The 24965-nt window shown below is 37.8% G+C and overlaps 3 protein-coding genes and 1 long non-coding RNA gene across 4 annotated transcripts in view; 2 read left to right on the forward strand and 2 right to left on the reverse strand.

The window, feature by feature from the left end:
• Positions 1-23818, forward strand: part of LOC141437620 (uncharacterized) — a 24157-nt gene extending 339 nt beyond the window's left edge. Inside the window, exon 2 of the long non-coding RNA XR_012452401.1 lies at positions 22676-23818. This is a non-coding gene — a long non-coding RNA (uncharacterized lncRNA). The remainder of the gene's footprint in view (positions 1-22675) is intronic.
• Positions 3876-10002, reverse strand: LOC141437571 (ephrin type-B receptor 1-B-like). Its single transcript, XM_074101006.1, is given in 2 exon segments — positions 3876-7056; positions 7059-10002. Coding segments are annotated over 2 exon segments (3024 nt in total). The 5' UTR covers positions 9679-10002; the 3' UTR covers positions 3876-6652.
• LOC141437613 (rhythmically expressed gene 2 protein-like) lies at positions 10955-15930 on the reverse strand (the record flags this gene model as incomplete). The annotated part of the gene is made up of 1 exon (XM_074101062.1): positions 10955-15930. A coding segment is annotated over one exon (657 nt), but the record flags the coding sequence as incomplete, so codon positions are not given.
• LOC141437599 (uncharacterized) lies at positions 17275-23818 on the forward strand. The gene is made up of 4 exons (XM_074101038.1): positions 17275-17458; positions 19875-19950; positions 20561-20638; positions 21551-23818. The coding sequence occupies exons 1-4, from the start codon at positions 17440-17442 to the stop codon at positions 21648-21650; spliced, it is 273 nt and encodes a 90-aa protein (XP_073957139.1). The 5' UTR covers positions 17275-17439; the 3' UTR covers positions 21651-23818.
• Positions 23819-24965: the final 1147 nt, after the last annotated feature.

Below are 24965 nucleotides of genomic sequence, written 5' to 3' on the forward strand. Positions count from 1 at the left end.
TCTTAAAACGTCAACAATTACGAGACATATTTGCATTTTTTAGGGTTCCATAACCTATGAAGAAGAAATTAACAGAACCCTTAGAGGATCACTCGTGTCTGTCACAGCCATTTTACTGCGGTACAGGACCGATTGAATTGATGGTGGAAGTGTAATGTAAACAAATTAATCTCAAGCATGATTTTGGGGGTAAATTAAAAACTCAAATAAAATTGCAAATTATATCGTGCGTGAGCCGGGTTTTTTAGCCAGTAAGGGTCTGGCACAGGCTAGCTAGACCCCCACTTCCCAGTCATCCATAATGATATTTTCCGGACTATCCGGACGCCCCCATCTCCCATAAAGCACCTCATATAACATTAAAAAAAACAAGTAAACAAAAGCAAGGACGAATTGTCTTTGCTCCTTAAGGAGACTCGAACCCTCAAACCCAAAAAATGGCAGCGCCTCTGGCGGCGTAAGCAGCAAACTGATCTCATATTAATTTGACACTAACGCTAAAGCACACGGTCGTTTTATGCGACAAACGCAATGCTTCTGACGCACATCAATTTTGTATCATTATGCGCATGCGCTTACCGATACGCTCACCGGGTAGTAGGACAATGTTTTGTATTAGATTATCTGATGAAAATTGATCTGCGTCAAGCCCATTGCGTTTAATGAAGCATTTATCGCATACAACAAGCGAGTGCTTAAAGTGTTCGCGGCTCGCGGAAAATAACTTTACAGTGATTCCTATACGTAGGTATTGATTTGTAACCTATCATAAGTGTGGATCGTTTGGTTACGTATTAAAAAAAAAAGATATAAAAGTTACAAAAAGTAAAAATGATACATACAGGCACGAGTTAAAAAAAACTTTAAAAAAAATTGCATTAAATGTTGAAAAACTAGTGACCAGACGATTGAGAAGACCGAACTGTGACAGACGGACGGACAGTCAACGGGACCCAAAGATTCCGTCACCAAAAGAGCACCTATCGCACCCTTTGACTACGTAACCCTATAAACTTTACAGTATAAACTTAGTACAAAGTAATCAAAACATGGGATATAGAGATCCCTGTAAACGAATGGATCTTTGTATCTACGTTGACGACTTGTTTGTTCTTCCCGGCTTTTTAGCCTTTCCATGACAGAACTGCAATCCAACTTGCGTGCAAGTCCCACGTCTGTGCGTCACGTTTTCATGCATAAACAAAGACAAAGATTAGTTTATTGAATGAACCTACCTCACAAACTGAAAATTAAGTATGAAAAATGTAGACAGTATGTTAGAATAAAGTTATATTAAATGTGTATTGAGTATGTATGAGTGTTCGCATAATTGTTTGAGTTTCACAGTCGGCTTAGTGCTTCGGGATTAAAATTACAATTGTAAGCTACTCACAGACAATGCTATAACTTAAATACATGCATATAATATAAATTATAAGAAAAAACTGGGGAAAGTTCTACATAATCTGCAATTTTGCACTGAGGGTTTTGTAAAGACCATTCTAGTCAGACCTGATTCAATGGATATTTGACACAAATAAATATCAGCGTAGGTACATTCAAAGTCCAAGATATATTTATACTTTACTGCCTTGTCACTTTCACTTCGTGTTTGAACTTTTGTAAAAAATTGACAGAAGGCATAGTGACGAGGTACTAAAATGTAAAGATATTTTTGGCCTAGACTGTACTTGAAAATAAACTTGTACGATGCTTCCTTTTATATCTAAATACAAAACACACACCTGGGAATAAGGTAGAACTGCTTAGCTAGAAGCTATACCATATTAAATATAATGACCCGGATAACTCACGTCTTAAATCGAGTTTAGCTCGACATGTTTCGGGCTAATCCGTAGCCCTTCGTCTTCGGAGCAACGCGACTCAGCGGCTGCTGCAACACGCGCACTGCCCCGCACACTGCCCGCGCACTGGTGTTGCAGCAGCCGCTGAGTCGCGTTGCTCCGAAGACGAAGGGCTACGGATTAGCCCGAAACATGTCGAGCTAAACTCGATTTAAGACGTGAGTTATCCGGGTCATTATATTTAATATGAGTGAGTCTCACGGTAGTTTCATGTTCAGAAGCTATACCCTCTCGGAATAAGCTGGTATTTTAATTTGCCTCCAGAACATTTAAACATCATACAGAAAGTATTATAGGTAGGTACTTAACACACTTCAAGCAATTAAAAAATGAATTAATTATATTATACGTTTTTTAACGAATGGGTTCTTATAATTACGCATGCATGCATATTTATAGTATTATCTGTGAATAGTTTCTGACATAATTATTTTATTGATAGTTTTATTGTAATTATTTATTGCTATATTATTCGTACATATAAAAACAGTTTTGAGACGCAAAAATACAATACAAGGGAATACACCCACATAATGACACGCAGTAACGTTATAGATTAAATGTAAAAATTGTAAAAATCTAAAAATTTAATGCGAATGCTAAAAGAATCTCAAAGCATTTTAAAATACTTAGTAAAAAAAGGAACATAAAAATTATACAATATAAATAGTATTTTCCATAATATTGGCAGTCTTAACACAAATACGTTTTGTCACAATAACATTTGAGGACTGAGGGCCGGCTTCACCATTATCCGATAAGTTCCTTGTATTTTATGAGACACATATATATGATGCCTATATCTATTTTACAACAAAAATAATTGTTGTTTTTTTTTTCTCAGTTTTGTATCATTAAACTAGTCGCTGAAAGTTACAATACAACCATGTTTAATAAACTTGTATTTTCAGGAACATCGGAGAGTAGTGAAATAAGCCCTCAATACAGGACGTTTATATTATAAACTGAACAGCAAGAGCAAGTGGATGTGTCGCACATAATTACACAACAAAATGTCACGAATGCTAGCGCTTACGTTCTGATAATATTTGATATTTTATGAACGCGTTCGTGATGTTTACAATACAAAAATTACACTTGAGGGTTTTTTTCACTATTCCCCGACAATTTCCTAGTATTTTCTATGAAAGGATCAGATCATCATTATCTAGATGCCACTCGCACTCCTATAAATACTATTAATGTGAGCGAGATAACACGACACGAAGTTCGAATTTGATATTTGGCCAGGATACCAGAAATGGCAGGCAGTGGTGCTACAGGCCCCATTTTTCAGCTACCAGGAGGTTATATGAGGTGTCAAAGTGTGAAAGTAATTAAAACTCTATTAAAACGTTATTCAACGGTAATGATATTTTTGTAGTATCGAGGTACTAAGAATTATTATGGCGACACCGGCCTACGCACACATGTTTATAAAACCAGCCTCACTGGACGTTTGACCGCGCTCCATCTTTATTTTTTATTTGATCTGAGACTACGAAGTGCAAAATTCGAACTTCGGTATCTTGCCGTCCTGCTAACGCTTATACGAGTGAGCGGGACGGTACGAAACGAAAAATTTTCGAATTTGATTGCAAGTTTATAATCTTTCTATGGGCCTCAGTGAGACGTTTACTCTGTCCGCTATGACAGTGGTTAGTACTTATACCGCGAGAGGCACTAGTGTCGCGCATTAAGTACACAAAGAAAGGACAAATCTTTAGCTGCCGATAGTATTTCGAATTTTCAGTCTCTTAAAAAAAATGAGTGGACTTCAAAACCATATTAACCATAAATATTTAACCGGTAGTTTAAACAGAGTGATTGAAAAAAGTTCCATGGTGTCACAAAAATGGTCCAAATACGGGTCATTGTATAGTCAGCAGCAGCAGATGAGCGGTTACGGTGCTCAAAATCTTCTGAACACTTATTACCTTGGCAGCAGTCTTTCACTTCAGCTGCTGACTGTCGCAAAACGGAATGTTTCATACTTTTCTAACCACCAGTTTTGGATTATTTTTGAACTCCACGCAAATACAATAAAAAATTTGAGCTGCATTTTGTTTTATTCAAGTTTGGCACTGGCCTTAGCTACTCTAGATTTAATTTAATAAATCGGCTTTTTGCCATCTTTATTTTTAACTATCAACTATAATCTAAGACAAGTTTTATTTTATTTTTTAGCCCCATATAATAACCCCTTGAAGGAGCTAGTGCATTAGTTTTTGTCGTACTTTTCTAACCAGGCGAGTGCGAAAGGGACGAATGCTTCACATCCGCCATAAAACGCTTTCTGCATTCTGGAGTTAACATTAATATTGCGAGACGATTTTTTTTTAATTATCATCTTCCTGGCTGTAGTAGCAAAAAATTCTGGCCATTGAAAAAAAAACCTATAAATCGAGAATAGCTAAGAGCAGCATACATTTTATGACAATTCGCAAAGCATAAGCACAGAGTAAACATTTCGCGGCAGCTCCTATATCAGCCACCAGATGGCGGTAGCGTACATAGTAAACGAAACAAAAATCTTTACTTCACCCTGGTTATGTTAAATAAATATTTTATATGAATGTGAATGACCGTAGGATAATGCGTAGGATTAATACGTTTTTTATTTCGTTATTTGCAATCAAACTAATCTGCGCTTGAAAACATAATTTAAACAAATAAAATCATCACAAGTAATAAAGAGCTCAATCGTCAACGTCACTGCTGATCTAGCAATGCCATGTTTATCGACGACATACTCATTCCTTTCTAGGAATCTTGTTGTAAAACAACGCTAGCGCAGATGTTTACTTCTAGATTCGGAATTATTTGAGCATAGTAAAAAGTTTATCGAGTTTTTTAAATATGAATATGACAAGCAAATTATGATACAAAAGTTTCCTCTAGAAAAAATAGTTCTCTCCTTTCGTTACCAAATAACGAGATTGAAAATTCGATATTTTTTTAAATATACGAGTAAAGTAAAGTAATGATACATTTCCATGATTTTTTTTAATGGCAACATGGTAAAGATAATTTAGCTGCCCATTTACCTATCGCGAAGCTGATGGTTATTAGTTAGCTACAAATAAGCCTTAGTCTAGTTGGCAGTATTATACTATCTCTAATAATTATATACATCTGATATTTTCGGGTAGAACGGGGAAGACAAAGGATAATAAATAAATATTTTTTTTTATAAATAGCGTTGACAATAAACCTTTTGTAATTGCCAGCAATAGCAAAACGGATATGAAGATTCAAGGCCGGTTTCATTACTCATTGATAATTTTTATGTGAAGATATAAAGTAATGTCGTCTCTGTTTATTCAGAGAAAACAAACAGAGGCGACATCACAGATATTATTCACATTATATTTATCAATGAGTAGTGAAATAGACCCTTAGTTTCTACGAGAAAAACCCTTGAAGACCAAGTCTGTGTCAAAAAAAAAGTGCTGCAAATCGACATAATTGCATTTTCATACAAAAAAGTGACAATTATGTGGAAATGTACCACTTGTAACGTTTGCGGTGTAAGGCTGATAGACGAAGTTTTTCGGTCCTTGTCTTGCACCCGACCGAAGAACACATGAGCGAATGAGCTCGCCTAGCCTCAAGCATGTTAAACTTACTGGAACGGCTAAGCGGCCCTTTAAAAATCACAGAAATAGAGAAACATATTGAGCATGGTGTGTCCGTTTTGTTATTATCTGTACCTACAAAAAAGATTTCACAGAGCTTCCATATTTTTTAAAAACAAAAGAACACCAAAGTCTTACCCGTTTGCCCGCTAAGGCAGTAACGCACGAGTTGACTCAAGCACGAAACGCAATCTGCCTCTGAACAGTGGTTTCGTGTGTGAACCTCTTTAAAAAAATGTTGAAGTCCTTCGAAGTTGCTTTTGCTTAAATTCCCGCCCCAACTGAGTGGGACTTAACTATGTTTTAGAGAATAGGTTCATCACAATTAAAAACGTAAGTATGCCCTTTTGATTTGGCAGTTCAGACGCTAGCATTAGTACAGCATTCTAAGCGCCATCTAGGCAAAGAAATCGGCATTAAGATCCAGTTAAAAAAACCGACACATAAACGTTTAAGGCGGACTTATTACACATTCATTTAGAATTTGCGCTTAAGTATTAAAAAAAATATTTACAATAAAATAAATGCTCTTAAGTGGCAAGTTAAGTACTTCAATTTGATCACAATAATATAAGAGATAAAACAATGTATCAACTACAGGGTCAGAACGATTACACTACTTACACATATAACATCATGTAATTACTATGTTTCGATATCAAAAACCATTAATATACACATACGAACATCGAAATGAGTACCGTCAAATTTGCTACCTACAAGTACCATATTCAGTAAATATCATTTTGAAAACGCGAAATCTATTGCTCTTTTGTTCCTTGTACTTAGCTATTCGTAAATAAATCTATATAGTTAATTAATTACACATTAAATTAAACTAAATAAATGATCACAAAGATGTAAAGTTCAGTCAAGTTGTTTGAGTCAAGTCTTCTAGAGAATACTTAGTCAACATAAAATTATGGCGTCTGATTCGTTGTACAGTGTGAAGACGGTTTAATATTAGCGCAAGGTTCGGTTCGAGTAGGCCTTTTAAAGCTGCGTAAATTAAAAAAAAAAACTAAATAAATACATACAGCAAAATAGATAAATTTCCTTAGCTTAAATACCCTAGGCTAGACGCTAAGACAGTTTTTTAGAAAAATATACAAAATGCAATTTCAATACCAGTCCAGAATCACTTTTCACTCACACAAGAAAGCCGTAGGGTCCACTGACGCGAATTTGAGCACGCATGCTTTGTACACTGTTCATTATCTTCTTCTGGTGGCCGACGAGCGTGACTCCGAGCGAGGCCAGCTGATGCACGGTCAAGTCGACTACAGCATCCATGTCAGTGATGCCCGCTGCTCGGAACTTCTCGATGTACCGCGACATCTTGATGCACTCGAGCCATTCTTCCACTGACGAGAACTGGATCATGTCCGGCGTATCACCCGCCAGAGGATCCGCTGAACGATTCTGAGCGATCTTCCTCAAAGTGTCCGGGTTACGTATGAGTTTATCCAGCGTCTTGACAATGCTCGAGAAGGTCGGCCGGTGCGTGCGCTCCTTCTGCCAACAATCTAGCATGAGCTGATACACCGCTTCGGGCAGTCCATCGGCGCTGGCAGACGGTAGCCTTTCTCTATCGATTTTATCACGTCCTGGTTGCTCCAGTTCCAGTAAGGCCGCTCGCCGAAGCTCATTACCTCCCAGCAGACTATGCCCATGGACCAGACGTCACTGGCTGATGTGAATTTTCTAAACGCAATCGCCTCTGGTGCGGTCCATCGCACTGGGATCTTGCCACCTCTCGTGGTGTATGCACCGTCGGCTGTCGATTCTATCTCCCGCGACAGGCCAAAGTCAGCAATCTTGCAGACTAGCTGGGAGTTGACGAGAACGTTGCGAGCGGCAAGATCGCGGTGGATGTAGTTCATTTCAGATAGATACTGCATGCCCGTAGCTATGCCACGCAGCATACCCACAAGCTGTAGCACGCGGAATTTCCCGTCATTCGCCCGCAGGAAAGTGTCCAGAGAGCCGTTCTCCATGAACTCTGTGATGATCATTATAGGGTTGCATTTCGTCACGACGCCCTGGAGGAATATCACGTTGGGGTGTTCGAATTGGCCCATGATAGATGCTTCGGCGAGGAAGTCTCTTCTAGCTCTCTCTGTGGAGCCAGGTTTTAGAGTTTTTATGGCTACGTCAATTTCCTGGCCACAGCTGGCGGGTAGCTTTAGTTTACCGCGGCAGACGTCTCCGAACTCTCCTCCTCCGATGATGGCTTCTATAGTGATGCAGGAAGCGTCTATTTCCCGTGCGAACTCCCTGACGGCTTGGTTAGGGTCTTCGTAGGTATGTGGGTCTATGTAGGTGCGGGAGCCGGTGCCAGCGAAAAGTGGAGTTGTCGCATTGCTGCTGGTCTTTGCTGGGCGCTCGGGGCCAGTGTAAACTTCTCCGTTGCGGTAGTTAAGAGCGTTACAGTCGTTAGGTTGTTTTTTGTCGCACTCATCGTCAGCGCGCGAGCGTAGGAAGAGAACTGTTGCAATTATGGCAATCACGGATAATACTACTACCGCTACCATCACGCCAGCGACTAGCCTGACCTGGGCACCTTCCTCTTCACCAACGAAGCTCGTCTCCGGCATTCCAGTGCGCGCGTACACTATACCACTGAACTCCCCCCACCCCCTCTTCATTTTGGCTCTAACTCGGATCCCATACTCAGTGTCTCTCCTCAGTCCTGTAATAATGACGTGAGGATCTTTCGTAATTTTCAGGGTTGTGTTTACTCCTCTTTCAGTGTTGTCTTTAGGAAAACATTTGACTTCAAAACTTTCTATAGTATCATCAGGGTCTGAGGAATCTAGAGGAGGTGGGTTCCATGCGATAGACAGTTTGTCACTCTCTGCACTAAGTACTCTTAGCTTAGTCACCACACTAACCACTGAGGCTTCTGTAACAGCGGTGATTTCAATTTTCTTCGGAGGTTCACCAGTGAGCTCCGTAACACCGTTCTCAGCAAAAACTTGGAATTTATATTCTGTCACCGGTTCTAAATTACTTATAGATACTTTAGTAGAGTTGAGTCCGGAAGCAGCAGGGCGGTACTCAACATTGGGCCCACAATTAGTACAGTGGACTCTGTAAGTGGTGTCATCCCGGCCACCATTTTTGTGCGGTGGTTTCCAAGCAAGAGATATAGAAAACTGGTCAGCAAATGTGACAGTTAGATTATCTGGAGCCGACGGTGGTTGTGTGCATGAAACATTTTTAGGATCTTTCTTCGCTCTATAAAATCCGGGTACACATTTACATTGGACTGAAGCATATGCTGTGGATTCTGAGTAGTCCGGGCAGGGAATGCATTGTTCATCTCCAGTGTGTGACTTGAACTTCCCCGGTGCACATTCATTACACACCTGGTTGTGATGGTCAGGCTCGAAGCCCGCTCGGCATTTACAGGAGCCACTGGGCAGGGTCCACTTGCCATCTCCTTTGCATAGATAAACCGGAGCAGCCTCTCCGGGAGCAGTATCTGCATTCTCAACACAAGTGCCGTTAGCTTGCTCTATGACTGTTACTTCTCTGCCTGTCGGTGTTGCCGGGAATCTGGCAAAGTTTACCGTAATTTCTGGGCAAGTTATGTAGTAAACTTTAACGGCGAGTAGAGAGATACACGCGCCTTTGTCTCTGAAGGCGAAATATACACCTCTTTTTGTCACGGCTATGCTTTTTACTTCAGTATTTATATCTACCTCAGAGTTTGTATTAAACCTGCCTTCTCCGGCAGCGATGGGGCCAACTAGTTTGTAGCTCTCTGGCTCCCAAGGAGGCTGCTCCCTAGTCGCAACATCGAACTCATAGTACAGCAAACTGAAAGTCTCTTTGCAGCTCAGTGCATTGCCAGGGAACAGCGAGCAGTCCCTAATAGTGAATTTTATCTCTATATATATACGATTTGCGTTCCTGCGCTCGATGAAAGGCGTCCACAGCCAGTTGTTGACGTTGTGGTGAGCGACATCGCACACTACGTAGGACCGCCAGTTGATTTGCTTCTCAAAGTTGGTGTAAGACTCCTCGAGCCACCCCGGAGTGCTCGCTTGCGGCCCGTACGGGAATCGAGTCCAAGACAATGTCGCTTCCGTCGTCGTGTCCAGGAGCATAACTTGCTCCCCGCGGGCACCCCACGCCGCCAGAACTATACCCACCCACAAACAAATCATCTTGACCGCATAATAACACGATCAAATTCGACCGTCCACAACAAAGTATCGAAACAGTCACTCACTACATAACTAACGTGTCGACGTTCCAAAACTTCATCGAGATAAAGGCCCCGTCATTTCGCATTTTCAATGGACGATTGCACTCGCGAAAACTGCACGCCGCGGCCCGACGCGGGCGGAGGTTCACCGCGACGGCATTACGTTGACGAACGATCACGATTTATGTTGTTTTATGTGAGGATTCCGCATTTTTAATTTATATTGATCCTCAGTAAGACTACTCTTGACATGGATGGACGCGCAGTAGTCGTTCGTGTTGCCTGTCCACTGCATATTTTCACTATCCACATATTCAGTGTTGCCATTTCTACGAAAATTCAGTGCACAGATATCGCTAACTACGACGAACTTGCGCAGTACTGGGCTACAATCTACGCATGTGTCATATGATTTTAATGTTGGCTTGCCTGGTTTCTGGTTGATTTCATTATAATTTAAATAAAAAAATCCATTTGCTTTACATTGCGCGGTGGCGCAAGTAACACAGATCCTTTGTTCTTTTGTTACTAAAAACAACGTAGTGGTTATATTCTCTTTGGTAAAAACTACTTTCACTTTACTGATAATACTTAGAATTAGATTAACTATACGTATATTGGAGCTATTTATTCGGTAGTTTTCTAGTAGTCTTAATAAATGAATACACATTTTAACAAAATGTAGTAAAAACTTAGCTTCATCGTTTCTATAGCTAGTTTCAACAAAACTTATATTTTTTTGATTTCACATTCAAATTTAAGCCATTTGGAACGTAAAAAAATATAGGCCTTCCATAAAACAATTCTAGGTCGATTGCGTATTTTCCGAGAAAGGCTAATTTTGTTAGATGTTTAATTTCTATTTTATCAAAACTTTACAGATATGGACTCGACGCCCTTCATTGTGACTAAGAATATAAATTTACGTGTAAAAACTAGTTGACTGCATAGTATTATTTTTAAAACATTGGTAATCGATTTTTTCGGGGTGTTCTTTACTTATTAAGTTTTACTTATTTGTTATCGACTCATCAGTAGGTACTTTTTTAGTCTCCCAAAACGGCATAGTCAACAAGTAGGACCTACCTATCTAATTCAATGAAATAACTCGACTAGGTAGTTCAAGGAAGCGTAAATATCTACTTATTTTGCACAATCTGCGCTTTGTGGAATTCAGCGTGACGTCATCGACTCCATCGACACCGCAGTCTTTGATTTAAAAATAAAACAAGGTCTCTTTTTTCAAGTTTATTAAACTGAACACGACTATTAACGATAACAAGTTTCGATTGCAGAATTGACTATTATTCTTTTATTACTCAAACAAGAGTAATGCTTACTTTGGCGTAGATATACTACGTAAATACATAACGTAACATTCAGCTAAAATTACATTATTTCATGTTTGCTAACTGACTTGAAGAACCAGCAGGGCTACTACGAAACTTGAAACTCGAAGTTTGCATCGTACCGTCCCTCTCGCTCTCGTATTACATAAATTAAGTGTCAGAGGGACCGCACGACACGCACTTCGAGTTTCGTAGTAGCCCTGCTGGGTTGTTTTCTAATTTTCTTGCCTGCCTACATAATGTTTGTAATTCATCAAAAATAATTAATCTGCAGCGGAAGTGGATGAGCGGTTACGGTGCTCAAAATTATCTTGTGGGCAGGGCCGTCTTTCACCTATTAGAGGCCCTCGAGGGCTACTACAAAACTCGAAGTTCGTGTCGTGCGGCCCCTCTGACACTTATACTATTATATACGAGAGCGAGAGGGACGGTACGATACCAAATTTCGAGTTTCGTAGTATAGTATATAAGCCCTGCTGGGCACAACATGCCGCATACTGCATGCGATACCTGAGCCTGATTTTCAGGCGAGAGTTGAGTAGCTATCGGTTATCGTTTGGTTATGTAGTGGGGACGACTAGAGGGCTCCAATCCATCGCGGGGCCCTGGGCACGTGCCCAGTATGCCCAGTGGGGAAGAGGGGCCTGCTTGTAGGGGGCGGCTCGCATAGAGATCTCTCTCCAGGCAGGTGTTTTGCCTGGGGAACGAAGTCCGAAGGACGAGCGTCAGAAGTTGTATGTTGTATATTATTATATAAGCGTCAGAGTTGAGAAACTTCGATAGCGCCATGTAGAACAGGTCGGAGTTTCTATAGTTGCTCACTAGGTGGCGCTAGGAGTCGCTACAATCTAAACACTTATTACCTTGGCAGTAGAGTCGAGTGTTGATCATTTTGAGCACCATAACTGCTCATCCACTTCTGCTGCTCACTGCTTAAACGAATAGAATGGGCAGTCGGTCTTGGGTAACCAATATGATCGAATGAAGTCCCCTGAATTTGAATAAATAGAAAGAAGTAAAACATGAGAGCCATCTATTGTCAAGTAGCTGAACTACAGTCACGCATGTGTGAAAAGCAGTATCATGATTCATGAATCGTTGGCGTAGCGTAGTGGTGGTGAGGGGTGCGGTTCGCCCCGGGCGGCAATTTGGGGGGGGGGAGCTAAATTTCGTAATAAATACATTATAGTGAATATTATCTAGATAATAATTATACGAGTATTCCACAGTTTGATGCGGACCGACTAGGATGAGCAGAATTTTTTCTATTACTTATAGGTACTGTGATGAAATCGGGGAATCCCCTTTCTAAAATAATGACATCTTAGTTTTTTTTTAAGGCCTCACAAGAGGGCGGCAATTTTTTCATAAAAATTATCCTATGTCCTTCACCAAAACTCAAAAATGTCATCTAGATCGGCTGGGCTACTACGAAACTCGAAGTTCGTATCTAAGCGTCCCTCTCGCTCTCGTATTAAATAGTATAAGTGTCAGAGGGACCGTACGACACGAACTTCGAGTTTCGTAGTAGCCCAGCGGTTCCTCTATCGTGCGCCCGCGGGAACTATATATTTTTCCGGCATAAAAACTATCTTATGTTCTTTTCAGGGTGTCAAACTATCGCCATACCAAATTTCATCACGATCGGTTGAGTACTTTATGAGTGAAAGCCGAACAAACATACAGAGAAACACTAACAGAGTCACTTTTCCATTTACATAGTAGTAAGGATTAAGGACACTTTAAAAAAAATATAAGGACATTTTGTATATGAATATATATATATATATATATATATATATAATTAATGTATATTTTTATTTCCTCTCAGGTTTTAAAACTTCTAACTTAATGTCTATGGCATTGCTTTATAACCTTTTATTTACCTTTGTAATAAAGAGTTATTGTATTGTAACAATTTATTGTACAACATACAATAATACAATTCATTACTTACCTGAATATTACATAAACAATATAATCAAATCTTTGAAGTTAAATTGAACCAATTTCTGTCATATTGAGCTGAAAATTGACAAGTATTTTGTAGCACCTATAACAATGGTATAAAAAGTGCCTCGGGCAAAAAAAAATGCCCAACCCAATGTCATTGTATATAAAATTTTAAAAACTTCAAATAACCTTAGCTACACATATAATTTTAGCTACACATCCTAAAGTAGATATTCCTGAGACCCGTCAGTGTGTGTATTTATTTTCATCAAAAACAAATAAGCTATAAATGAATTTAACACAACACTAGTGACAAAGTCCCTGCTTTGAGTTATGCTATATCTATATACTGTATTTTGTTTAAATGATCAGAGATCATATCATTGACATCTGTTATTTAAATTAGCAGAGGCCGTATTGCCTAAAGATTTTGGGGCTCGTGATTGCAATCAAATGACAGTTTTTGTATGAGAAATCTAAGCTGTCATTTGATTGCAATCACAAGCCCACTCCGTACAGTCAGAACGTTAGGCAATACGGCCCCAGAGCTTAGTGCAAACATGCCTTTATGATTGTTTTTGAGAATCCAACAAATTTAATAGTATCATACCAGAAGTATTATATAGTTATATATTAGTATATAGTTTGATTGATTTGAAATACATATGAAAATTAAAATATGCTAGAAACAAGATGCCAAATTATTTGACATAATTATACTATAACAATGCTTTAATAATGCTTTAATAATAAAGTAAGTCTTGCTAAGTATGATGTAATGTAATTTTTTTAATAAACTTGATATTTAGTTCTATTGATTAGTTCATTTTTCAAGAGTATAGTCTAGTACAAAATAGAAAAGGTTAACATTATGTTTTTTTATTAAGCTAGCTGTTGTTTGTGACACCATCCGCAAAGAAGTATGAAAAACAGTTTACATCCTATTCTCAGACCTACCCTACCCACACAAAAAAAAACATTAAAATTGGTCAAGGTGTTTCAAAGGAGATTGGTCACAAACATTTTTAGTTAGATAAGATATAGATTGGACACAACTGATTGCTTCATTGCAACAAAGGTATAGAATGTATAGAACATTCGGGTAACACTCTTTCCCGGCCCAGATAATACCGTCATGGAAATACCGACCCTGTATTTCGTGTACACGCCCATAGAAATTGACATGAGCTTCCATGGGCGCGTCCACAAAAACAGGGCCCGTATTTCCATGTCGGTATTGTCGGGCCAGGGAAAGTGTGTCACTTGAATATTCTTCGCACACTAGTTTAAACAAAAATGAATAATGAGATTCAATTGTCAGATAAACTTACCTTACTTACTAGCTGCTTTGGAACCCTTCATGGGCTATTAATCAATAGGATTGTGTTTAAGAAAAAAAAGCGGCCAAGTGCGAGCCGGACTCGCCCATGATGGGTTCCAAAGCAGCAAGTAACAAAATATAAACATTAAAAATAAAGTTGTGTTAAATACTTGTGATGTATACATATCATTTAATACTATTGTAAACCTGTTTTAAAAAATATATATATATATATACCTCGTTGAGTTTCTTGCCGGATTCTTCTCAGCAGAGGTTTTTCCGAACCGGTAGTAGATTTTTTTTGACATTCATAAGTGCTTGTTATAGCCTAAATTGAATAAAGATATTTTGACTTTGACTTTGACTTTGATAAGTTTCCTTTACTTAACGATTTATGACGTATTAAAAAAACTACTTACTACATCTCGTTCAAACCAATTTTCGGTGCAAGTTTGCATGGTAACATACACAATATATTTTTTATAGTTTTAACATTCTCTTATTTTAGAAGTTACTGGGGGACACACACACATTTTACCACTTTGGAAGAGTCTCTTGTGCAAACTATTCAGTTCTAAGTATGGGGAACTCCAAAAATTTTTTTTTTCTATTTCTGTGTGAAAATCTTAATGCGGTTCAAAGAATACATCTACTTACCAACTTTCAACAGTAAAGTTCTTATAGTTTCGGTAAAAGTGGCTGTGACATACGGACGGACAAACAGACAGAGACATGACGAATTCATAAGGGTTCCGTTTTTTGCCATTTGGCTAAGGAACCCTAAAAAAGACCCAACGTTTTGCCAGGAACTGCATTCCTACAGTATTACAAAATTCTGTGGATCCATGTCTGGGCATATTGTTAAAACAACACTTACTTTATTACTAAAGGAGTTCCCTACATTTCTACATTACTTATATCTAGTTGTGGATTAGAGCACAAAATTGTCATGTTGTATTGCCAAGTTTAATGCTTCTATATCCGTGAACACATGCTTACAGGCTGGTGGTGTCTCAGTTACATCAACGTTGACAAGCACAGAATGCCATCCCGCTGCCCTGGCTCCCTCGTAGTCCTTCTCAACATCGTCCCCAATGTGCAGACACTCTGATGGTGCCACAAACCCTTTAAACTCCTGCATTGCATAATCAAATATGCGCTTGTCTGGTTTACTAAAACCAACATCGTAAGATGTTATAACAAAATCAAAATGGCTACCTAAACTTATATTACTCAATACCTCGTACAGCCGTGGGTCGTAGTTAGATATGACGCCAATCGAAATACCTTTGCCGCGCAGTAGAGTCAGCAGTTTTTCGCTCCCGTGGGCTTTGCACCAACATTTCGTAGTTTTGAAATCCTCGATGAGGCGTTTAGCGATGCCGTCGACGTCCGCTGCGGCTGGAAGTAGCCCCGTGAACGATGACTTGACGATCTTTCGCCACCATTCTTCCCAACAAATGGTATCTCTGCCAAAATTGGGATGCTTTTTATCAATCGTTTTGAAGCTTTTTAGTGACAGAGTTTTCACCTGTTGCGCGTCGACGGTGAAGCCGAAATCTTGAGCGACGTCTGCGTAGTACTGCCATGGGGGACGCGGAATTTTAATATCGTATTAGTTGCATCTAATGTGACCAATTTTATTCCTCGTAAGCTCATTTTTAATTCATGATATCATGTATCAACTGTCAAGTCAACACTGGCTAACGCTTTTTGCTAAAGTAATCTTTTACTTCTTCGTCGTCATTAAATACTTCTCTGTCTTCTAAATTGGAAACCACATTTTTGTATAAAATAAAGGACGAATACTTGAAAAATAGCACAGTGCAAAAATAAATATAAATATATTTTTTATACATTTTGTTTTTTTTTGTCGTGTGACTACATTTTGATGGACTATGGTTTAGCTTAACAGCCACTGACCGAAATACCATGAAGTGCCATGAGTCCTTACTGTAGTAACTTTATATGGTCTACAAAATTTATATTACAGACAGTACATAAGCATCTCCATTTTAAATATATTTTTTTATTTTTGCATTTGAATATTTCACATAATGTATTGATTTTGTGAATAACGTTGCCATTCATGATCTATTCGCTCGCTCCAACCGCTCTCCACCACAGATTACTAATATGTAGCTAACTACTCTCCACTCTAACGTCTCCAACAAAGAGTAGTATAATATACGGGGAAAAGAGAGCCCTCTCTCGTCTCATTCATGCAGACTGTTTTGAAGCGCCGTCTGCATTTCCTAACTAGTACCATTGATGTATATATCCATCCATACGTATAGCTATTAATAGTCACAGGTATTCTTTTACTTTACTGGATTTGCTTCCCAGCTCAAACCACATAAAAACTAAAAACAGGGCTGCAAAGAGAAGTGAGACCGCTTGAATTCAGTCTTCTTAAGTTTAAACCAGCCTCAATTTTCCGTTTGCAGCACTGTCTTTACTTTTATGTGGACGATGTGCACGAGTTTCGATTGCAACGTAGCATCATAGTAGTAGCAAAGAGTAAATTTAAAAAGCAGAATTTGTAGTCTTTGCCATCATGTTCCTTGTTGAGCGCGAATAGACGCCTGGCCTGACATAGAGGGTTGCTACACAAAAAATATTTGTAACGACTGAGCGGATACAATTATGTGACTTTTATATTAGAAATTACAATACGATTGTCAATTTCGAAAATAAAGTTCATTTTTGCGGTAATTATCAACGACAAAATATTTTTTAATAAATAAAATTTTGTGATCTCAAGCTTTCAGTGACATCTATCTGAAACAAACGACAACAATCTGTTTTATTTTAAGTTAGATAAAGGAGATGGCGGCGCTATCGACATGAATTAGTACGGTATAGGCGACTGTCCCCCCCCTGGTCTCCAACATGCTTGATAAACTGTCAAGTTGACAGACCGACTGACAGTTCGCCTTCGCCTAAACTCTGCCTGCCTCCTCGTCTCGCTCGCTCAACTCAAGTCGAACCCGACCACTAGTATTTTTGTTTTTATATATTGAGCATCATAATAACAATTTGTGATCCGACAGTTTTTTATTTTCTCATATATCAAGAATCGAATTCAGACACAACCATGCCATATGTGAACAAAGGTATGGATAACATAGTTTTATTACTTACAAAGTAGGCCACGTCAGTGTTATTGTTTCTAAGCATTTTTATCTCGAAACTTCGGCACAACTTTTTGACCTATTTCAAATCGCTTCCTAAAACAACTGTATATTTACACAGTAAGTTAATTACAAAATTCTCATTGCTTCATTAATTTTCAAATTATACACCATTGCTGTTCTGACACTTGCGGGAAGTGGGAAGGATTATACAGGAAACTATGATAAGATAGTAAAAGGGCAGTAATATACATGCAATTTTTTATTTATTTTTTAACAATGTCTTATTTTAAGTGGTAGTAATAAAGGTTTTTTTTATTTATGTAATGGATTCCAGGCTCCTCAAATTGAGCCACCAGTTTTGTTGACTCTATGATTTAATTAATTTACACAAGCTTTAATAAATTCTCTATGATTTCAGTCAGTGATGAAATCATTGTTTGTCTGTATGTCTTGCATAATACTAGTTCATATCATTCAACATTATAATAGTAATATGAGCCTGTCCGAACGGACGAAATAAAAAAAAAAAAAAAAAAAATTGTAATATGATTCAACACTTGCACAATCCTTCTTTACTATAATAAAATAAATACTTAATAGTAAGTGATTTAATTAAGTAGATTTTGTTTGTAGGAAGTTATCTCTCTGAAATTAGTTACTGAACTGATAAAAAAATATTTAGCTGGTAAAAAGCTTTTATTAATGATTAACGTAAACATAACTCTTCAGTTAACAAGAGTGGGTCCTGGAATTCCATAAACCTGGCTCCCAGACGATTTCACTTCTGAATATTCGAATTTTACTTCACTTAATGTCTTTTCAGAGTCCCATATTGTTGAAAGGGAAAAACAAAACCCTGATACAATCCCTATGTTGTCTGTCTGTCCATCTGTCAAGACTCCGTCAAGTCTCAGGAATGCGTGGAGCTATCAAGTTGAAATTATAATCAAACTAGCTTTTGCCTGCGGCTTCGCCTTCATGAATTCGGTTATCGCGAGCTGTTCCCTCGGGAACTATGCATTTTTCCGGGATAAAAAGTAGCCTATGTCACTCTCTGGCCCATAAACTGTCTCTATGCCGAAAAACACATCGAAACAGATCAACGGATCGACTTGATTTTTGACGGACAAACATACAAACACACACACTCTTGCTTTTATAATATTAATCAACAAATACTTCTGGTTGTCCTAGAAACTTGAAATTTGGTATGAAGGTAACTTAGCAGGACAAATAACAAAAGTCTAATAATGTTCATTTTTTATGTCTGTCTATTTCAGCAACCATCTGATATGACCTCACACTGCATACATTTTGTTTAAGGGGATTCTGCTTACACTAACACTGAATACTCATAGATGCACCAACAATTTTGAATGGAATCCTTGGTATGTGAGTTCAACTCACACTTGCCTGTTTCTACTAGCTTTTGCCCGGGCTTTGCCCGCGTGGAATTCGGTTATCGCGCGCTGTTCCCTCGGGAACTGTCCATTTTTCCGGAATTAAAAGTAGCCTATGTCACTTTCTGGCCCATAAACTATCTCTATGCCGAAAATCACGTCAAACCGTCGCTCCGTTTCGACGTGAAAGACGGACAAACATACAAACACACACTTTCGCATTTATAATATTAGTATAAGTAAGGATGGAATGATGCCCACAAGCCATGTTATTCCCTAAGATGGCTTGGTGTGTATAGGTAGTGCCAGGAGATTTGAAGTGAATGATTACACTTACAGCTACAAAAAACAATAAATTTAAAAAATCAAAAAATCCGACTGCCTTAAAAAATACTAAAAAGAAGAACACAAGTCTAGTGGGCTAGAACTTTGTTAAGTAGCTTACTTAATGTTTAATAGTGGGGACCCATTCCCATTAGGTAAGAATTTTTAAGTGTCACGATTTAAATGGGTCTTTACCCATTTTAAATTTATTGTTTTATTTCACACTTATCTGTGTAAATGGCATATTAAAACGGTTATAATCCGTATATTTTTAGAATGGGCTAATTATTAGCTTTCATTTGATACCCCACTCAATAGGTTTGAATAAAAATCATTTTTTGAAAACTTACAATTTGGCGCCAAAAAAACGCCATTTTGATTTTTAAGAATTTCATGTACCCAGTGTCACTCGCATCATTAAGACGAATCCAATGACGTATCATTTATCAAAATCGGTTCAGCCGTTTAGTAGTTACGAGAAGACATAGGAATAAATTATTCGAAAGACAAATTCTTCGCAGTCGGGTAAAACAAACTGATGGCACAAAAGGAGAATGAATGAAATGTATGAGTAAATGTCGAAATCCTGCTGTCATTACACGACATGTTCTTGGGTGCGTGACCTCAACTCTGTTGGCACTATCTATACATCTCTTTTTTTTACATTTCAGATGGTGTTCTAGTACAAAAAACTCCATTCTCAATCTATGGTCTATTTTGGTCAATAGTCAACTTCTGTTATCTATGGTAAGTATTCTTTATTACTCTTCCTCGATTGACGTCCAACAGGCATTTGATAAAGTCTGGCATAGGGGACAGCTATTCAAAGCAAAATAAAAATTACCATATAATTTATACATGCTTCTAAAATCTTACCAAGGACGAAACGAACTTTATAGTAAAAATTAATGGTGCATGCTCAAAGTTTTATGACGTGAAGGATGGAGTTCCCCAGGGATCGGTTTTGGGACCAACATTCTTCTGACCTACCATCGACAAATGCCATACTCACTGCGACAATTGTGCTTGAAATTGCATGTTGCATGAACACACGTTTGTTGCATAGACGTAACTATCGTAAGGTCACGGGTGAGCAAAGTAACTTTCACATTTGTTATATTGGTAAAGATGGTGTCAACTATTATAAAGCCCATATTTCGACTCTGCTCGTGTCGTAAAATCGAAGTTCGTGTCGTATCGTCCCTCTGACACTTATATACTATTTAATACGAGAGTGAGAGAGACGGTACTATACGAACTTCGAATTTCGGAGTAGGCCCTCTGTTGGTAATTCCTCTGTAGTAGGAACTGCATATTATAAAAAAAACACTAACAATACCGTTTATGGTTTTCAAAGGTGCCAATCCCTGATCAACGCAGACTTTAATAAGCACGGAGACAAGTATACACGGACCTACAGCAAGCCTGGTGGGGGGTGAGTAAACTGTTCGTTTTTAACCCCCGACGAAAAAAGAGGGGTGTTATAAGTTTGACCACTATGTGTGTCTGTCTGTGGCACCGTAGCTCTTAAATGGGTGGACCTATTTGAATGCGGTTTTTTAAATTTAAAATCAGGGTTTCTAGCAATGGTTCTTAGACATGTTTCGCCAAAATCGGCCCAGCCGTTTGAGATATTTAACTTTGAAGTGACATAGTCGGGGGTTTTCCAACTTTTTGTTGGTAAGGTTATTATAGAACTGCCATGTACTCGTATTATCTTATCTCTGTTTCTTTGTTCTTCTCTATAGTCTAAATGGCTGGATGGTTTTCTACATGTGGGGTATCATTAGAAGCGTCGAAGTGACATAGAGTATATAATGTTTCAATATGGCGTCCGCGTGGCAGGGGAATTAAAAATAATATATTTTGTATTTTTTGTAACAATATAAGTTTATATTGTCACTTCAAAGTTCAATATCCCAAAAACGGCTGAACCGATTTTGATAAAACATGTCTAAGGACCATCGCTAGAAAACCTGCTTTCAAATAAAAAAAACAGCATTCAAATCAGTTCACCCGTTTAAGAGCTGCGGTGCCACAGTCAGACACACATAGCGGTCAAACTTATAACACCCCTCTTTTGCGTCGGGAGTTAAAAATGAAAGCTAATAATTAACCTATTCAACCGAACATTTCCACAAGAACTCCAACAAAATGTAAAGTACTTAAAGAAATTAAAAAAAAACCTCAGCTTTCCTAAAAAAGCTATCTAGAACTTTATTAAGTAACTTAAAACTCAACAGTGTTTTTACCCGATCGCCCGAAGATGGGTTATGTTTTCCTTTTTAGTTTTTATAGCAGCTTTTTCTTATTTTCATTTTCAAGTAAGTTTTGCTCTTTCCTTCAGACCTCCAAGGCCTCCGTCCCGCAAGTTCGGGGGCTTCAACACGGGCTCGAGCCCCGGCCCGTCGCCCGCCGGCGGCGGTGGCTGCGGCTGCGGCGGCTAAACTGTGTAGACAGACAAACACACATAGGCCTTCCACTTAACGCGTCCACAGCATCTTCATCAGTAGCACTTTGCTCAGTGCCTCAAACGCGTATAAAGGTCTACTACACCGTATCGTACCATGATCCTAATAGGAAAGTGTCAGGCAAAAATATATTCTTTGTATTTAATGAAATGGAATTTTGAAATGAAATGAAATGGTTTATTTATTTATTCGCAGGAGCTACAAGTAGATATTACACATGTCAGAAGAATATTATAGGTACATGGCATGCAAAATCTTAATCTAATGAGGGCTATCGTTTTTTGTCTCACTAGATGGCGCACTGTTGCGTGAGGTTTTTAAGTATGGCTTTCAAAGTCTGTTATTACGGGCGTGAAAACAAAGTTTAGATTAAAATCATATTTAATACACCTTAAAACCGTACCATAAAAATATCGAGCATGCCACAGTGTTGCATAGTCCCCGTTTTGTTCGGAAAAAAGGGAGGACAAAGGTTTCCGAAATACAAAACTGTCTCAAAACACAGACATTCATTGCCCCGGAACGCATATTTGCCATAATTAATTTCAGATATTGCAAAATATTCACAAAATTATTCTAATTATAAATAAACCCGCGTATCTCACCCAAAAACTATGAGATTTGACATTTCGGAGACCTCACGCTACACTAGCGCCTCTAGTGGCGAATTCATACGCGATAGCCCTCATTGCAAATCAATACTATTACCATATAATTCAAAAACAATCGGCTCAGGCTCCTGAAATGTCTGTTTTCCTAAAATGTACAATTCTCAAAACGTCTGCGTTTTCACTTCTACTTTGTCAGCTTTCTTAATATGTCTGCTATTTAAAATGTGTACAATCTCAGGAAGTCGTCTATTCAATAATGTTTACATTCCTATAATATTGGCATTACCATAATTTCTGCTTTCCCGTTATGTTCACTTTTTTTAATAGGCTATAGTCTTGTTGTTTGTTTTCCCATAATGTCTGCTTTATTTTTAAGTAAATGTTCTAAAGGTTTAATTGCTTGCATACTTACTCTTTGATAACATAATATCAATAGGTACCCAATATAAAATTACTGGCATTCAAGATAACATTTGATGATGTTTATGGGCGCTCTACACTTAGTCCGCGGATCACGGCGCGATTTCGCGGAGCGAACTTGCCGCGAATTTAACAACGACTCTACACTCGCAATGGTTCGCGGTATTTACAGTGATTTTTTGAAAAATCTATATACCTGTCTCTTTCTCAAACGCTTTTCTCTATGCAGCAAGTATGGCGGTACTGGCGTGTGACGTCACATGCCAGTGTGTCTTTCTCTGTCTAATCTTGAATTTCAAACCATTATAACTTTGTTATTTGTAAAGGTAGCTTAAAAATTGTTTTTCTATTCGATAACAGGCATTGTGTAGTTTTAATTTATAAAACATATACAAAATAGTCAAATACCGTATTTTATGGATGCTTGTAAGTCGTGGGCCTATGTCATGAACTTTATTGTAAATTAGTTAGTGGAAGTAGAAAACTGATGAATGATGATTTAGTTTCTTATCAGAGTATTGTTCGTTACATTACACATAAATCAACAGCGGTTTGCTAAAAACCGATAGTGTATTTTTCGTCATTGACGGAAGCACCATTTTCATAATTTAATTGAAAGAAAAACTTCAAATTGTCGCCATATTTAAGTGTTTTATGTCAAAAATGGCGCCTTGATTTATGTTATACTCTGGCAAGGGATCGAAAAAATATTAATTCTGAAGATGTTACTTAATATTTTAACCTAATTTATTGTTTTAGTCATTGAAATTCTTTAAAGTGCTAGATAATATTATTTTCGTATTGTCACTAATTCCGTAATTCCTTAAGTGCATAGCATAATTAAAAGTACATAATAAAAGTTATTAATCATCGCAATGTGCGCATTACCTGTTATAATTAAGCTTAAAAATATTGCATTTATAATAAAATGAGGAGTTTGATAGTTAATGGGAATCTTTTTTAATAATAACCAAAACAAATTGTAAAGATTAAGCAATACTAGTTTTTTCTAAATTCATAATTTTAATTAATTTAATCCTTGGCTTCTATTAGTCTCGAAATCTAGATTTATGTAAATAATCTCATTATAATGAATAAATTTTTAAATATTTACTTAATGTATTTTTTTTTTCGAAACTACCAATACATTTTCGTATATATATATATTTAATTTATTTCATGACCGTGGACACAGCCGTGGATTCGAAGTCCTTCAGTCGGAATAATAGAGATAACATAAAATTCACAAATTTTGAACAGAGACTAAATAGTAATAAAATGTTGCCAAGACGAGACTATATGGTTCGCGCTGTCATAGAGTTGTCAGATCAGATGTAGAGTCAATCAAGTCAAGCTTCTTACTCTACATTCTAGCCCTATCTTCACAAACTATAGAGTTAGTTAGACAAAATATGTCGCTTGAAGGGGTGACACTTGGGGCTTATACACGAAATATCGGGTCGGTATTTCCATGTCGGTATTGTCCGTGCCGGTAAATAGTGTCACCCGCTTGAAGAAGATGAAGTTGTCATGATAAATACACTGACGAGTAAAAATAGAGGGTCGGTTACAAAAAATTACCATAACTACAAAACCCGCTGTGATGCTCCTTCGAGTAAAATGAGTTAATTAAAAAGTTTTATTCTATACTAGCTTTCCGCCCGCGACTTCGTCCGCGTTGAACAATTTTTTTGCGCGAGCGAAACACAATCTTCTAATATTAAGTATATGAAATTACCGTGTCAAAAAGTTATCAAAAAGTATTTTGCATTTTGCAAATACAAAATATATCCTTAAAAGTATTTCATATAAAATACAAAATGCTTTTCTAAAAAAGTATTTAAATACAAAATGGAAATAGGTATTTTGTATTTTGCATTTCAAAAAGGTAGGTACTAACTATATATAGTATTTTCAAAATGTCTCATCTCTGCTATTTTCACACTTCTAAGTCTAGAAATGAGAAAATTTCCATACAAACTTTACCCCCCATTTTACCCTTCTAGGGGAGAATTTGGTCAATTTTACCTACACATATCATTTTTAATTATAATCGAAATCTTATATACTTACCTATTTTCATACTTCTAAGTCTAGAAATTAGAAAATTCCATATAAACTTTGGTTGACTTTCTATAAATCCTTTCTTAGTGCTCACTTACATCATGAAAGGAACCCCTGTACCTAATTTCAAGTTTTTAGGCCCAGCGGTTTGGACTGTGCGTTGATATATAACCCAGTGAGGTCTGTGACTTTTTAG

The sequence above is a fragment of the Choristoneura fumiferana genome, chromosome Z (assembly GCF_025370935.1).
Source record: "Choristoneura fumiferana chromosome Z, NRCan_CFum_1, whole genome shotgun sequence".
Classification (NCBI taxonomy): Eukaryota; Metazoa; Arthropoda; class Insecta; order Lepidoptera; family Tortricidae; genus Choristoneura; species Choristoneura fumiferana.

Bases quoted from the DNA above. Each gene is read 5' to 3' on its own strand.
- LOC141437599 (XM_074101038.1), top strand. The intron at 19,951-20,560 runs GTAAGTATTCTT...TGGTTTTCAAAG, and splicing joins GTCAACTTCTGTTATCTATG to GTGCCAATCCCTGATCAACG. The intron at 20,639-21,550 runs GTGAGTAAACTG...TCTTTCCTTCAG, and splicing joins TACAGCAAGCCTGGTGGGGG to ACCTCCAAGGCCTCCGTCCC.